Source organism: Bos indicus, chromosome 9 (assembly GCF_029378745.1).
Source record: "Bos indicus isolate NIAB-ARS_2022 breed Sahiwal x Tharparkar chromosome 9, NIAB-ARS_B.indTharparkar_mat_pri_1.0, whole genome shotgun sequence".
NCBI lineage: Eukaryota > Metazoa > Chordata > Mammalia > Artiodactyla > Bovidae > Bos > Bos indicus.
This window is the reverse complement of record NC_091768.1, coordinates 60,816,958-60,833,194: the sequence shown is the minus strand read 5'-3', so window position 1 is coordinate 60,833,194 and position 16,237 is coordinate 60,816,958. Positions and strand designations below refer to the sequence as shown.

The 16,237-nt window shown below is 46.6% G+C and overlaps 1 protein-coding gene and 1 long non-coding RNA gene across 7 annotated transcripts in view; one reads left to right on the top strand and one right to left on the bottom strand.

Annotated features, from left to right (window-relative positions):
• Nucleotides 1-208: 208 nt before the first annotated feature.
• LOC139184927 (uncharacterized) lies at nucleotides 209-3,094 on the bottom strand. The gene is made up of 3 exons (XR_011568467.1): nucleotides 2,983-3,094; nucleotides 690-984; nucleotides 209-348 (listed from the first exon to the last, which is right to left on the bottom strand). It is a non-coding gene; the product is annotated as an uncharacterized lncRNA (long non-coding RNA).
• The window catches only part of ANKRD6 (ankyrin repeat domain 6), a 61,976-nt gene continuing 48,724 nt past the window's right edge, over nucleotides 2,986-16,237 (top strand). For 4 of the 6 annotated variants that reach the window (XM_019967365.2, XM_070796077.1, XM_019967361.2 and 1 more), the window contains exon 1: nucleotides 2,986-3,216. In XM_019967365.2, coding sequence (XP_019822924.1) covers nucleotides 3,097-3,216 — 120 coding nt within the window. In that variant the 5' untranslated portion in view covers nucleotides 2,986-3,096. The remainder of the gene's footprint in view (nucleotides 3,217-16,237) is intronic. The other 2 variants (XM_070796078.1, XM_019967360.2) reach the window with 1 other exon arrangement.

The window sequence follows — 16,237 nt, the reverse complement described above, 5'->3', positions numbered from 1 at the left end:
CCATTGAAATTTTTTTTCTTGTAATAAATGACATTTCTACTTGGCCAACATTTTCTCAGAAATGTAGTGTCTCTCCCTATTTTTTTAAAAAAAGGAATAATAATGTGTGCTGGATTTGTAAAGCGCTGTTTACCAAAGGTAATCACGGGCTATCTCAGTAGCTTGCAACCATGGCAATCAGTGTACCTCAGCTTTTGTCTCAGTGTCTGCGAGGCAGAATTTATTGCATGGGACAGAAGAGAGGGAGGGAGTGACTGTTAGCGCAGACAGGCCCGCTGACCCGTGCTTCCGTTGCTGGGGAGACCGGACGGCACTGCTGGTCCGCAGCTCGTAACCTCAGCTGATGGCCTGCAAGGAGATATTTATCCACAGGAGTTATTAGCTGCGGAGTGAAGTGGTGAAATTGTAGCCATGATGATAATATTTGTATGAACTGGGAATTGTACTCGAGACTCACGAATGGTCGTCACAGGAAAGGTTTGGGAAGGTGGGGGTGGCCTTGTAGGTCGTGTGCACAGAAATAACAAGTGAGTCAATGAAGAAGAATGTGGTTGTGGAAGCAAGAGCATTTAGGAAGCCAGGGCTAATTTTCTGCATTTTCATGCCATTGGGTCCTGGAGTGCTTCCGCAGGGTTGGGGCAGACAGAGCAGAAGCTCCATGTAATTGGTGTGAAGATAGCACGCTTTACCTGAATACAGAGAGACAGCATACAGTATCCTGTGTTGACAAAAGCCACTAAAAGCACTCCCAGACAGGGCGACATTCTGGGAAACATAAAGCCCAAGCTTCAGTCTTTCAGGGCGACCCTGGGAATTTCCAAAGGCTTTTCCAACTCCATTTCTGTTTTTCATCTCAACTTTATTCTTTCATTGGCTTATTCATTCAACAGAGATTTCAGGTTTATCCCAGAGATTTCTGACCGTGGTGGAGGGAAGGGGTCTCCTGCTTGTTCCTTCTCCAGGTTTGTTGCACTTCTGATGAGCCTGGTGAGCAGAACAGCATGGGTTTGTGAGGGTTCCTTCTGCCTTTTTCCATGCTTTTTTTTTTTTTTTTTTTTTTGATGCCTTGCTTCATGGCTTGTGGGATCTTAGTTCCTAGACCAGGAATTGAACCCAAGCCCTAGAAAGTGAAAGCATAGAGTCCTGCAAGGGAACTCCCTTTCCTTGCTATTCTTTACCCACACTTTGGACAACAGATGGATGATGGAAATTTGGTCATTTGCAAACTGAGCAGGGGCTTCCTGGGTGGTGCTTGTGGTAAAGAACCTGCTTGCCAATGCAGGAGATATGAGAGATTCAGGTTCGATCCTTGGATTAGGAAGATCCCCTGGAGGAGAGCATGGCAACTCACTCCAGTATTCTTGCCTGGAGAATCCCCATGGACAGAGGAACCTGGCAGGCTATAGTCCATAGGGTTGTAAAGAGCTGGACACGACTGGAGTGACTTAGCACAGCACAGCACAAGCTGAGCAGGGATAAGAATAACCTTTCTGAAGTTGTACTAGTTGCACTTGACCAATGATTTCACATAATAAAATACTGTCTTTAGTACCCACAGTCCTGTTGTTCTCCCAGCCGCCTGGAGTGGTTGGTGACATGGCCCCACCTGGATGTCAAGGTGAAGGAGAATCAGAGCCAATTCCTTACTCTTTTGAGAGAGGAGCGTGGGGTTTGCCTGGAAACCCCTGTAAAGAATGTCTGTACCTTCTGGGTCTTCAAAATTAGAATGTGTGGTAGGGCCATATGCTACAGTATTTTCTTTCCATAGCCCATGTTGGTATTTTTAATAAGTACATTTGAAGACAAAAAGAGGCCCATACTTTCTGCTGTCCTGGTAGGAATGGGTCACAGAGTCTTAAGCATTCCTTTGGCCCCCAAAACCTTCACCTTTGGCATAACACCAGTGGTTTTGGTTTGCTCTAATAGTGGCCCAGGGCTCCCAGGAGGAGTCAGTGTTTAAAACCCCGTTCATTTGGCATTTGGTGGAAAGATGGGTTTCAGTTTACCGCTAGTACTACCCCCAGATCAGTGCTCTGAGTGCACAAACCTGTTGGCGGTTTGTGTTGGCAGAACCCCTCCCTAGAGTAACTGTGCATGCTAAGTCACTTCAGTTGTGTCTGACTCTTTGTGACCCCATGGACTGTAGCCCACCAGGCTTCTCTGTCCATGGGATTCTCCAGGCAAGAATAGTGGAGTGGGTTGCCATACTGTCCTCCAGGGGATCGTCCCAGCCCAGGGATCGAACCTGAACCTCTTATGTCTCCTGCATTGGCAAACAGATTCTTTACCACTAGCACCCCCTGGGAAGCCCCAGTAGTGACTGTAGCATCTGTTTATTGCAGCAGTTATTGGCCAGGGGATGGCCTGGGCCTGCTCCCAGCTCTCCAACTGTTCCAGAACTCAGGAACTTGCACTCTGAACAGTGAGAAAAGGATGGAATGGCAGGAAATGCTGGGAGAAAAGTCCGTGGATATAATCCTGCCCTCAGGGTCTCTGTGGGCTGTGGTCCATGGGCACCCAACCAGGCCAGGGGAATAGGCATGTTGGCCTTGGTGACCCCACAGAGCACAGTCCAGAGGGCCCTTTGTGGTCACACTCAGTGTAGTTACCTGCAGAGGGTGAGCCTGGAAACCAGGCTACATTCAGGGGATTTCATCGGGTCTCTGAGGCCCTCTGTTATCTGCAGAGCGGACCTTGCAGTCCTAGCCCCAGTGGTCAGGAGGTGGTTGGGGGCGGGTGGGGGATAGGGTGGGGTGGCTCAGCACCCTCTTTGCCTTCCACTTGCAAGTTGAGGGTCGGCTCTGCAGAGGGTGCTTCCTGAGTGTCCTGTCTCCCTCAGTTCCCCTCCCCAGCAGCGAGCAATCCACAGATCCCCTAAAACCAGGGCGGAGAGATGTGGCCTGTCCCAGGTGCTGAGTGGCGCTGATGGCAGCTTTGTTCTGTAACCCCCAGGTCCCGAAGATGGCATAGTGGCAAAGTCACCTTCCGACGATCAGAGCGTCTTTACCCGAGGGTGCCTGCCTGGGCCCGTGATGTCGTGTTGAGCTGAAGGAACTTGTCTACCACTTCCCCAAAAACGTCTTTCTCTCCTAATTCATGAGCCAGCAGGATGCGGTCGCCGCACTTTCAGAACGCCTGCTCATAGCTGCGTACAAAGGCCAGACGGAGAATGTGGTTCAGCTCATCAACAAGGGCGCCAAGGTAGCAGTTACCAAGGTAACGAGAGAGTAAACGCTTAGCTATTCCCTGGGGAAAAGCCCATGTCTTAACCATGGTCCGTAAAACTGTTGTGTTTGGTTCACAGTCTTCAAAGAACTGGCTTTCCCACCCCCACCCCCAGTGATGGAGATTTGGGGAGAAAGAAGAAGGATTAAAAATGCTTTCATTGCTGTCTTTCAAATGGAGTCACTTGTAATTAGCATTTGGCCCTCTTAAAATCACAGTGGTTCGTGGGGTCGCAGAGTCAGGGGCAACAGTGGCTGTGCACACACAGCACAGAATCACAGAGTGGCTTTTTCTCACTTCTTTAGCCAAATAGACAAGAGATCTCTCTGGAGAAGTTGGGGCACAAAAACTGACTGGGCAGAGTGTTTACATGGGAATGACGTTCAGCCTCTTGGAGAGGTTTGTGGACGGCTCGGCCACTCCAACCTGCAGAACCTTGTTGCTCTCGTCTGAACAATCTTGGGCTTGGACCAGGTGACCCTCAACCTCTTTGGACTGATTTCACTCAGGTCAGTGAGATGTGTAGCAAGCTTTGGAGGGCACTCCTGACTCCTCACCAACAGATGACACACAGGACCAGGGGCAGCTTTGTAGCAAAACTGCTGCTGCTGCTAAGTCGCTTCAGTCGTGTCTGACTCTGTGCAACCCCATAGATGGCAGCCCACCAGGCTCCCCCATCCCTGGGATTCTCCAGGCAAGAACACTGGAGTGGGTTGCCATTTCCTTCTCCAATGCATGAAAGTGAAAAGTGAAAGTGAAGTCACTCAGTCGTGTCCGACTCTTTGTGACCCCATGGACTGCAGCCTACCAGGCTCCTCTGTCCATGGGATTTTCCAGGCAAGAGTACTGGAGTGGGCTGCCATTGCCTTCTCTGACTGAGGTCAGGCCAATTCTGCCTAGTAAGGTGACAGGTGCAAATCCATGGATGACATAATACTGATGGCAAAACTTAGTATTGCTCCGACCACTGTATAGGACGTCTTAGAAGAGATTCTCTTTGCACCCCCACTTTAGAGATGAGGAAACTGAGGCATAGAAAGATTGTAGTAACTTCAAGGCCCAGGGGCCCCCACCTGCTGATTGGCAGAACCACAACTTGGACCCCGTAATGGCTGCAAAGCAACCCTCCCCGCCACCCACCCTCCCCTCCCCTGGCTCCAGACCATCACCCAGAGGGAGCTCTGGAGAGAGGTGGAGTTTCGTCTTTCAAACAGTAATGTCTGTTAACCTCTGACCTCCTGTGGCAAAGATTAGCCAGCTCACATTTTCAGTTACTCCTGTGCAGTCTCCGTATTTCATGCTTCTGACGTGTGCTTTTTCCAGCACCACCAGGCAGTTAACTCAGTTAACTCAGTTCTGATGGTGTCTCTCTGAAGAGAGCATCAGATCTCACGGGCTGAGGACTCAGTCCCACAAAACACCCCACCCCTCACGCCAGCCCCTGACACCAGCTGCAAGGCCAGGTTGTCTTCTGTGCTTCTGACTGACTGGCTAGAAATCAGAGGCTTCCATGACCCTCCTTGGGTTGAATTAATTTACTTAAGCAGCTCACAGAAATCAGGAAAACATTTTACTTACTAGATTACCAGATTTTTATAAAAAGATACAACCCAGGAACAACCAGATGAAAGAGATGCAGAGGGCAAGGTGTGGGGAGAGGGTGCTGGGCTTCCTCCCCCTTTAAGCGCACCATCCTTTCAGCACCTCTGTGTGTCCACCAACCCAGGAGTTCCCTGAACTCTGTCCTTTAGGTTTTATGGAGGCTTCATTACATAGATGTTGTTGACTAAATCATTGGCATTGGTGATTGACCACTGCCAGCCTCTTCGCCTTCCTGGAGGTCAGTTCAGTCACTCAGTCATGTCTGACTCTTTGCGACCCCATGGACTGCAGCACGCCAGGCTTCCCTGTCCATCACCAACTCCCGGAGCTTATTCAAATTCATGTCCATCGAGTCGGTGATGCTGTCCAACCATCTTATCCTCTGTTGTCCCCTTTTCCTCCTGCCTTCAATCTTTCCCAGCATCAGGGTCTTTTCCAATGAGTCAGTTCTTTGCATCAGGTGGCCAAAGTATTGGAGTTTCAGCTTCAGCATCAGTCCTTCCAATTTCCTTTAGGATGGACTGGTTGGATCTCCTTGCAGTCCAAGGGACTCTCAAGAGTCTTCTCCAACACCACAGTTAAAAATCATCAGTTCTTCAGTGCCCAGCTTTCTTTACAGTCCAGCTCTCACATACATACTGGAAAAACATAGCTTTGACTAGACGGGCCTTTGTTGGCAAAGTAATGTCTCTCCTTTTTAATATGCTGTCTAGGTTGGTCATAGCATTTCTTCCAAGGAGCAAGCGTCTTTTAATTTCATGGCTGCAGTCACCATCTGCAGTGATTTTGGAGCCCAAGAAAATAAAGTCTGTCACTGTTTCCATTGTTTCCCCATCTGTTTGCCATGAAGTGATGGGACCAGATGCCATGATCTTAGTTCTCTGAATGCTAAGTTTTAAGCCAGCTTTTTCACTCTACTCTTTCACTTTCATCAAGAGGCTCTTTAGTTCTTTGCTCTCTGCCATAAGCGTGGTATCATCTGCGTATCTGAGGTTATTGATATTTCTCCCGGAAATCTTAATTCCAACTTGTACTTCATCCAGCCCAGCAGTTCTCATGATGTATTCTCATGATGTACTTATAAGTTAAATAAGCAGGGTGACAATATACAGCCTTGAGATACTTCTTTCCCAATTTTGAACCAGTCTGTTGTTCATGTCCAGTTCTAACTGTTGCTTCTTGACCAGCATAAGGATTTCTCAGGAGGCAGGTAAGGTGATCTGGTATTCCCATCTCTTGAAGAATTTTCCGCAGTTTGTTGTGATCCACACAGTCAAACGCTTTGGTGTAGTCAATAAAGCAGAAGTAGATGTTTCTCTGGAAGTCTTTTTCTTTTTCAGTGATCCAACAGATGTTGGCAATTTGATCTCTGAAGGTCAGGAAAGTGCAACTGAAAGTTCCAACCTCCAATCACTGTTGGTTCCTCTGGCAACCCATCCTTAGGGCTTTCCATCACTCAGTGCTCAGTTGTGTCTGACTCTTGGTGACCCTGTGGACTGTAGTCACCAGGCTCTTCTGTCCCTAGGATTTTCCAGGCAAAATACTGGAGTGGGTTGCCATTTCCTACTCCAGAGGATCTTCCCAACTCAGGGATCAAAGCTTCGTCTCTTACGTCTCCTGCATTGGCAGGCCGATTCTTCACCACTGCCCCACCTGGGAAGCCCAGAGCTTTTCATAAGTTATCGTGTTAACATAAATTCAGGTGTGGTTCAGAGGGATTTATTATGAATAGAACACTCATTTCACATTTATGGCCCTGGAGCTCTTTCAGGAACTGACAGAAGACCAACTATAAGGACAAGAGATGCTCCCATTGCTCTCATTACTCAGGAAATTGCAAGGAGCTGTAAGGAGCTATAAGCCAAGAGTGGAGACTAAGAGCAAATATATACTTCTTATGATAAGTCACAATCACAACGCTGGTCTAGAGAGAGAAAATCTTTGGCTACTGAAAGGTCTCCCATTGGCCTAGCAGCACTCCGACCTAGGTGGTGACAAGATTGTGTGGAATCCAGGGTGAACCTTCGCTCAGGCCCCAGCATGGTCACCCCACAGCTCTTCAGGCCCCAGGCAGTCACACATGGGAGAAAGTGCAAGAACTCTGTAGTTGAGGCACATGTGCACACATTTTAACTTTGCTATGTTTGCTAATTCTGCAAGTTGCTTACCTTCTTCGAGCCTCAATTTTCTTATCTGTAAAATGGGTATAAAAATACCAGCTTTTCAGAATTATTGTAATAGTAACTTATTAAAGCTGTTAACACATAGTCTGCAATTTCTTTTTTAAAAATTAAAAAGTTTTTTTTGTTTATTTGGCTGTGCCAGGTCTTAGTTGTGGCATTTGGGATCTTTAGTTGTGGCACATGGGATCACGTTCCCTGACCAGGGGTGGAACCCAGACCCGTAAACCGGGAGCTCAGAGGCTTAGCCACTGAACCACCAGGGAAGTCCCTGCAAATTCTCTTTTCTGAACAGACTTCTTTTGCTCTTTAAAAAACAGCTTTATGGAAGTATAACTTGCATGCCAAAAAATTTACCCATTATAAGTGTGAGATTCAATAATTTTTAATGTATTTGCAGAGTTGTGCAACCATCACCGTGTTCTAGGGTTTTTAAATTCTTATTTATTTTTGGCTGTGCTGGGTCTTCACCGCTTCGCTTGGGCTTTTTCTAGCTGCGGTGAGTCTGGCTGCTCTCTAGTTGTGGTGCTGTCCCTCCTGGCCCCACCTCCCTGGGGTTCACTGCAGAGTGGATGGGCAGAAAACAGCAGGTGGCAACATGGAGGGGCACAATATGGAGGAAAAGGAAGAAAGTGAGGGAGCAAGGGAAGCGAACTAGAGACCCTCCGCAAACTTCATAATACCATGTGTATCTAATTCATATAAAATGTTACATTTGCATATAAGTTTATGCACAAAGAACTTAGGAAAGAGTTGCATTTATATTGACCGTTACAGCCATTGATAAATGAAAAAGGCAAGTATCAAAGTAGTAAGTGGTAGGTATAGTCCGATACATTTTGGTTAAAACACAAATCCACTGCTCCCTGGAAACATGTTTGTGTTTGTGTGAGCATGGAGGAAAACTGTGGGGGAACACAAGACTCTGTTAATACTGGTTCCCTGGCAGACAAGAGGATTAGCTTCGCTTCTAAAGATGTTTCCATTGTATTATTCTGCTTATTAAAACAAGCATATATCACTTTAGTAATTTGTGAAACATGAAATCAAGTTTAGAAATGTGTGTTGAGTGCCTGTGCCTGCACTGGACCCGTGCTGTATATTTAGCACCTCATTGAAATCCTCACAGCTCAGAAAGCCTGTGCCCTTATCTGTGTGATACTTATAAGGAAAGAGGGGTATTGAGCAGGAAGATACTCTAGCAATTAAATTACTTCCCTGGTGGCTCAGACATAAAAAATCTGCCAGCAGTGCAGGAGCCCAGTGTTCAATCCCAGATTGGGAAGATCCCCTGGAGGAGGGCATGGCAACCCACTCCAGTATTCTTGCCTGGAGAATTCCATGGACAGAGGAGCCTGGCGGGCTATAGTCCATGGGGTTGCAAAGGGTCAGACTCAACTGAGCAGAGAAATCAACCAGCCTGGGCAGGAACCAACCCGTCCGGCTCTGAGGCCCATACTTAGGACAGCACCTGAGCTGTTCCTTCAGCACCAGCCCAGGGACCCCTCCCAGCTGCTTCTCCCCATCAGGGCACACAGGGAAAGAGGCCATTGTGTGGCAGGGACTTTTGCCATTGGGACTTCTCTTTCCCCATCCCCAGTACCACACTTATGCCATTGCCAGGGTTTTTAAGCAGCTTCAGAAATTCCTGGCCAAGGAAATGTAGTGCAGAGGGTGTGAGCACAGACTTAGGAGCCAGACTCGCCTGGGATCAAATGTGAGCATACTTACTAGCTCTGTAATCTTGATCCCTTTCTGATTCATATCGTCACCATTAAAATGAGGATAAAGTAATACCGGCTACCTCATGTGGTTGTTTCAACAGTAACTGAATTAATATGTGCAAGGGACTTAGAACGGCACTTGGCATGTGGCACGAGTTGAATGTGGTCATTGTTATGAGGTGGTCCTGATGATGCAACAGCCAGCATCTTATGGTCTGAGAGTCAGGGTCTGAGCACCAGGCAGAGAGTCTTGAGCAGAGGACACAGGCTGGTCAATGTCCTCATCTGAAAAATGAGGCTAACCCCCACCTTGTGGGGTTGCTATGAGGATTAAATGAGATGACAGCTGTGGAGTGCAGTGTCCAGCATTGAATGAAGAGAGAACTCTGCTTCTGTCTTGCCTGTCTGCGTGCAGTGATGACTTGCCAGGTCTCTACAATTGGCAAGAGCCAATTCCTTAAAGTAAACATCCCCCCATCCAACCTGCTGAATTGATGAACATATTGGGGAATGCTATTCAACAACTGGAAGGACAGCAGAGGAAAGAGCATGAATGACTCTCAAAGCCATATGCATTTGAAGCCAGACATAAAAGGCCGCATGCAATGTGATTCCCTTTGTATAGCTTTCCTGTTGTTGTTTAGTCGCTAAGTCATATCCAACTCTTTGTGACCCCCTGGAGTGCAACATGCCAGGCTCCCCGTCCTTCACTATCTCGCAGAGTTTGTTCAAACTCATGTCTATTGAGTCAGTGATGCTGTTTATCTAATTCTGTCTAACATGCTATCTAACCATTGACTTTACCATCTTTATCTAACATGCTATGTAACCATTGACTTTTTCAGTTCGGTTCAGTCGCTTAGTTGTGTCCAACTCTTGTGACCCCATGGACTGTAGCATATCAGGCTTCCCTGTCCATCACCAACTCCCAGAGCTTGTTCAAACTCATGTCTGTGGAGTCTGTGATGCCATCCAACTATCTCATCCTCTGTTATCCCCTTCTCCTCTTGCCTTCAATCTTTCCCAGCATCAGGGTCTTTTCTAATGAGTTGGCTCTTCGCATCAGGTGAACAAAGTATTGGAGCTTCGGGTTCAGCATCAGTCCTTCCAATGAATAATCAGGGCTGATTTCCTTAAGGATTGACTGGTTTGATCTCCTTGCTGTCCAAGGGACTCTCAAGAGTATTCTCCAACACCACAGTTATAAGGCATCAATTCTTTGATGCTCACCTTTCTTTCTGATCCAGCTCTCACATCCATACATGACTTCTGGAAAAACCATAGCTTTGACTAGATGGATCTTTGTCAGTAATGTCTCTGCTTTTATTTTTATTTTTTTAAAATGTCTCTGCTTTTAAATCTGCTGTCTAAGTTGGTCATAGCTTTTCTTCCAAGGAGCAAGCGTCTTTTAATTTCATGGCTACAATCACCATCTGCAGTGATTTTGGAGCCCAAGAAAATAAAAGTCTGTCACCATTTCCATTGTTTCCCCATCTATTCGCCATGAAGTGATGGAACTAGATGCCATGATCTTCATTTTTTTGAATGTTGAGTTTTAAGCTAGTTTTTTCACTCTTCTCTTTCACTTTTATCAAGGGGCTCTTTAGTTCCTCTTCACTTTCTGTCATAAGGGTGGTGTCATCTGCATATGTGAGGTTATTGCTATTTCTCCCTGAAGAATCAAAACTGTAGGAACAGAAAATAGATGAGTGATTGCTAGGGACCAGGGATGGTGGAAAGAGATGACTGGGGAAAAAAAAAAGCGAGTGGGAATTTTGGGAAGGAAATGAAATTCTCTAAATTGCTTGCACGAGTGATTTTGTGTGATTCTATACATTGATCTAAACACATCAAACTGAATACCTAAAAAGGATGAATTTTATTGAATGTTAATTATGCCTTGATTTTTTTTAATAGTTGTTCTAAATATAATCATTATTATGTAAGGAAATAAACTTAAAAGGGTTTAATATCATTTGTTTGAGAGGGGGAAATTTCCCCATACCCTCCCCCCTAAATTTTTTGGTTTGGTCTAATAATTAAATTGACACAAGACAGAGTAACAGGAGAAAAAAAAATAACTTAATTCGCACATGCAGAGGTGTCATAGAAATGGGACACCCCTACCCACCTGCCCCAAAGTGACCAAAGCAGTTTGTTTATGTGTCATTTTTAGACAAAGAAACAATTATCTGTGAAAGTTTAACAAAACAAAGGGGCTTGTGTTTGGGGTAGCAGACTCATGAAAAAACTTGCTTATACTAAAGCATCCTTAGCCTAGAATTCTCTTGCTCTGTTGGTAAGGATGCTTTTTGTCCTCCCAGTTTATAGGGAGGATTCCTTCATGTAGATTTATTTCCTGCTTGCAGAGGGAAAGAGCAGGGGTCAGCGTGTCTTTTAACAGTACTTTTCCCCACCGGCCGTTTCTCAAGTAGCTTTAATTCAAAATAATCAATGTGCATTGAGGCATACTTTGGGCAGCCTGTTCTGGGCCTCGGCACATTCATAGGTTTGTGGCTCCTGTGGAGGTTTCACATCAGGGCTCCCATTACTAGTGAACAACTACGCTCCAATAAATATAAACTTTAAACTTTTAAAAAGAGAGCTGCAAAGGGTTTGAGTTTAGTAACTTTCCCAAGCATGACACTTGATCATGTCTGCAGAAATTAAGTTGTGCAGGGCTGGTAAATACTTTCTGACAGCCTGTCCCAAGAAAAGGCTCGAGCTGATGGATGATATATGTTCACAGCCTCAAGAAATGCAGCTGGAACAGTGAAAACCAAGGATCTTTTGTGTTGTTTGTTCATTTGCTTTGGTTTTGAATCTGTGGGAGTGTGTTTAATATTGGACTTACTGGAATGAGGGCCTGTTGGTCTGTGGTCCTTTCCTAAAAGCCACCAGTCCCCAAGAGGCAGGCAATGGGAGAAGCAGACGCTTACAAGGTCCTTGGTTAGGTGAAAGGGTCCACTTGAGAGAATGTGTTGTCTGTCATAGGCTTCTTCCAGAAGACTCCAAATGCCTGTTTTAAAAGATAGAGAAAAAAATTTTTTTAAATTTTTTGGCTGAGCTGCACAGCATGTGGGGTCTTAGTTCCCTGACCAGGGATTGAACTCTGACCCCCTGCTGTAGAAGATTGAAGTCTTAGCTACTGAACTTCCAGGGAATTCCCTAAAAAATTAAATATTTTGAACATCACGTGAGACGCAGAGTCTCAGGCTGCCTGGGGAGGGAACCCTGGATGCCGGCTGTGAGCGGAGGGTGAGGAAGGGGAGGAGACTGTGGAGACCCCCACTGGTCTCCCATCAGCCACCCCTCACTTTTCTCCCTGACTCCCGGGAGGTTGTCGTTAGACACAACCCACAACAAATGCATCCACATGGCTCTAAATCAGAAGGTGTGAAATGTTGATAAGTCTTTCTCCTACACTGTCTCCGAACCTCTCAGTGTCTCCGGTTCGGAAGGCAACCCGTGTTATCTTTCTTACATTTTTTTTCCCTGAGATATTTCATGTGTAGATGGATGTATGTAGATACGTGTAGATGGATGTATCTCTATGTGTATCCCCATGAATTGTTTCTAGACAAATGGCAGGATACTATATATATATCCTCCTTCCCTTTTTCTTTTTTTTTTTTTAATATTAGTTTATTATTTGGCTGTGCTGGGTCTTCGTGGTGGCACGCAGTAGCTTTGATCTTCATTGCAGCGTGCAGGTTCTTTTAGTTGTGGCATGCAGGATCTAGTTCCCTGACCAGGGATCAAACCTGGGCACTCTGCATTGGGAGCCCAGAGTCTAAGCCACTGGACCACCAGGGAAGTCCCTCCCTTTGCTTTCTTCAGTGAACTGTAATTGGCTTCACCTATCCCCCGTCCACGGGCATTTAAATTATGTTAATTGTCTGTTCTTGGAAATTACTCCGCAGCGGCTGACCTTGTCCTGAGGTCTTGAACAGCGTGGTTCTGTCTGTGGGACGGCTTTCTCTAAGCGGCACCAATGAGGCAAGGGCATGTGTGCCCTAGTCGTTTTCACAGCCGGAGCAGAATTGCTCTGTATGGAGCTTGTGCTGGTGTCCACTCTCTCAGCGCACCGCAAGCTCTGGCCTTTAAGTGTGCTGTGACCAGTGCTATACCAGCCCCTCCCTCCGCCCTCTCCTTCGGGCCCTTCTTCTGGATTTATCCTGCCTCTATCACATCCTCACCAGGAGCTTTCTGCAGTGGCTCTATTTGGCTTTTGAACCTCTCCCCTTTGGCTTGGGGTTTAAAGAATTTTCTCCTTTCCACCTGCTCTGGGTTGTGTCTAACGACAACCTCCTGGGAGTCAGGGAGAAAAGTGAGGGGTGGCTAATGGGAGACCAATGGGGGTCTCCACAGTCTCCTCCCCTTCCTCACCCTCCTCTCACAGCCGGCATCCCAGGGTTCCCTCCTCAGGCGGCCTGAGACTCTGTCTCACACCCAGGAGCCAGTGTGTTCTCACCTCCCTAGTGAGGCTGAGCCTGCGCAGGGCTGATGTAGCCCAGTCCTTCTCTTGGATCCACACACTCTATGGAGGCCCTATGGGTGTACACTTACATGTCAGGTCAAACAGAAAATGCTTTTTGTTCTACAATAGCTAGAAGCATCGCGCTGTGGGAGGAACATCTCAACTGGGAAAGCTCAGGCCTTTGTTCTTTATTGTTAGAAATCAAGGAAACTTGACATGTGGTAGTAATTCTGAGCAACTGTTACAAAATGAACACATGTTCAGATTTTAACTAATCCATTAGTGAGAGAACCAGTAAGATGTTGCAACTGGTTCAAAAGAGAATGCAAAGAATTATAAATATGAAGGTCTCAGGAAAGCGGAAATAAATTTGCTTATTAGATATAAAATTGGCTGGGATACACTGAATCTGCTAGACATGACTTATTGGCATCACCCTCAGGATTCTAAGACTTACAAAGTTGTGAAATAGCTCAAAGACAAGGAAGATAACCAGGAGATGACCTGGGATAGCGCTGTGCCTGAGACAGGACTTCTAGTCATCTCTCTCTTTTTTATTCATTTTATATTTTAATTTTAAAATATTTTCATTTCAAAAATTATAGCTGCTGCTGCTGCTTGCTAAGTCACTTCAGTCGTGTCTGACTCTGTGTGACCCCATAGACGGCAGCCCACCAGGCTCCCCCGTCCCTGGGATTTTCCAGGCAAGAACACTGGAGTGGGTTGCCATTTCCTTCTCCAATGCATGAAAGTGAAAAGTGAAAGTGAAGTCACTCAGTTGTGTCCTACCCTCAGCGATTCCATGGACTGCAGCCTACCAGGCTTCTCCATCCATGGGATTTTCCAGGCAGGAGTACTGGAGTGGGGTGCCATTGCCTTCTCTGAAAATTATAGCAAAATATGCATAACACAATATTTACTACTTTAACTATGTGTAAGTATTCCATTCAGTGGAATTAAGTGGTTCACATTTTTGTGCAGCCATCAGCCCCGTCTGTTTCCAAAATTCGTCTTCCCAGATGGAAGCTTGGTACCTGTTAAACACTTCCTCCCCATTACCCCTTACCCTGGTCGCTTGCAACCACAGCTCCACACTCTGTCTGTGTGATTCTGTCAACTGTTTAAGAATCTCCCAATTTTTTTTTACGAAGAGTAGAGGCAGTGAATCACATTCACCATCTCTGTGACCCTGGCCAAGTAATTAGTAGCCTCCTTGAACCTTGGTTTCTTGTCTGTAGCATCAGCCTAACCCCTGCCTCGGGGATTTGTTGTGCAGATCCATCAAGATAATCCATGCAGAGTGCTTGTACAGTGTAACAGGGATGTCAGACAAGCTCAGGGGATGGTAGTTATTTTGATCGTAATTACTGTTTCTTCACTGGGGTCCCCAGAGGCACAGGAGTTCTCATAGGTAGGTCAACAGTTCCCAGTATTGACCACATGTGTGATCACCTGGAGACCTTTAAAAAATACCGATGCCTGGTTTCTGATTGAATTGGAATGGGGTGTGGCTGGGTTTGTTTCAGAGCCCCAGGTAAACGAGTCGCTCACTGCTCCAGGCCTTCCTCCCCAGGCTCAGGAGGGGAGCCCCTCATGAGTGGTGGGGCAACGCTCTGTACTGAGCTGTGGGCGAGTCAGTGGTAGATGCCTGGGATCCACCACGCTCTTTGTGGAACTCCACAAAATAGTGGTATTCTCAATGCTGTACTATAGGCTAGAAATAAGTTTACCTGCCGGAGGTACAGTGTGTAGGGAGGCAAGTGCGTGCTGTGAATGGTATGGCTTGCCTGGGAGACACGCCTGGCAAGTGACTGGGTCAGGACCAGGAAAGTCTGGGTGAGTGTTAACTTCTGATGGTGCAGGTGTTAATTAGGCAGGCAGCCTGGGGACTCGTGTTTCTAGCAAAGGTACGGGGTGTTCCCCGGGGATACTCTTCGGAGGAAGGAGAGGACAAGGTAAGAGTGGGTGTTGTGGGTCACACTGAAGTCCCTGCCTGGGCCTGAGAGGAGACGAGCTGTAATTGAGAGGAGTAAGCCTCGAAACTCAGGGATAGATCTGCAGCACTGACTCAGGCGTCTCAGGAGAGGCAGTTGAGGCAGCTTTGGAAGGGAGCTCGGGGAGGGCCTGATTCTCTTGGCCGCTCTTTCAGCCTCTGGGGAAGTTTCGGGAGTGGTGCTGTTCTGCTGCCTTCTTGCTGTGTCTGCAGTGTGTTCAGCGCCGGTAAAGGTTGGGCCACTTTCCCAGCTCTGGGCCAGCTTGGTGGGTACGGTGGCCCAGAGACCCACTCCACACTGGGGTGTTCATACAGCTGGTTATCTGCATCCCCCAGCCCTGGGTCTGTCTGCACTGAGAATGGAAGCCTCAAGCTGTACAGCAGACTGTTTTACAGTCTAGAGTAATGTGCTGGTAATACTCCTAAAGCCATGTCTTTGATAGATGCTCATCACCTAGAAGAGAGATTGCAGTGTCATGGCACAGTCGGGTGTCAGCATTTGTAAATCCTCCCCATATCTTTCCTGAACAAAATGCTTTGGAGGATCACTGGTTTTCAGACCAGGAATCAGCCTGTCGTATGACTTCCGAAGTGTCATCACCTAATCCATGCTCTGGGGTTGTTGCAAAATGAGGAAGCCGGAGAGCAAAGGGGCTTTCGAAGCTGCTGAGTTGCCCACTTGGGCCTCTGCTCAGATGCCAGTGCAGACAGTCTGTTGGTGGATCCTCTATTAGAGTTGTTTCTCTTCTTACTCTTTAAGCTGTAATGACTTCAGTTTCAGAAAATAGATGAAGCCAGTAACTTGTCTAGAGACTGAAAATTCCTGCTCAGCAGGCCTCTTGGTTTGTTTCCAGTGAAAGTTGGCTGTTGCATGTTTAAGTTGTTATAAACCAAGGATATAAACCAAGATGGGTGAGGAGGAGGCAACTGTGCCTGGTCTTCTTTCAGCTGGTGTTTCCAACAAATAGAGCAATGTATAAAGAATTATGCAGCATGAAGAAGTGAAATTTATTCCAAGTACACAAAGCTGATT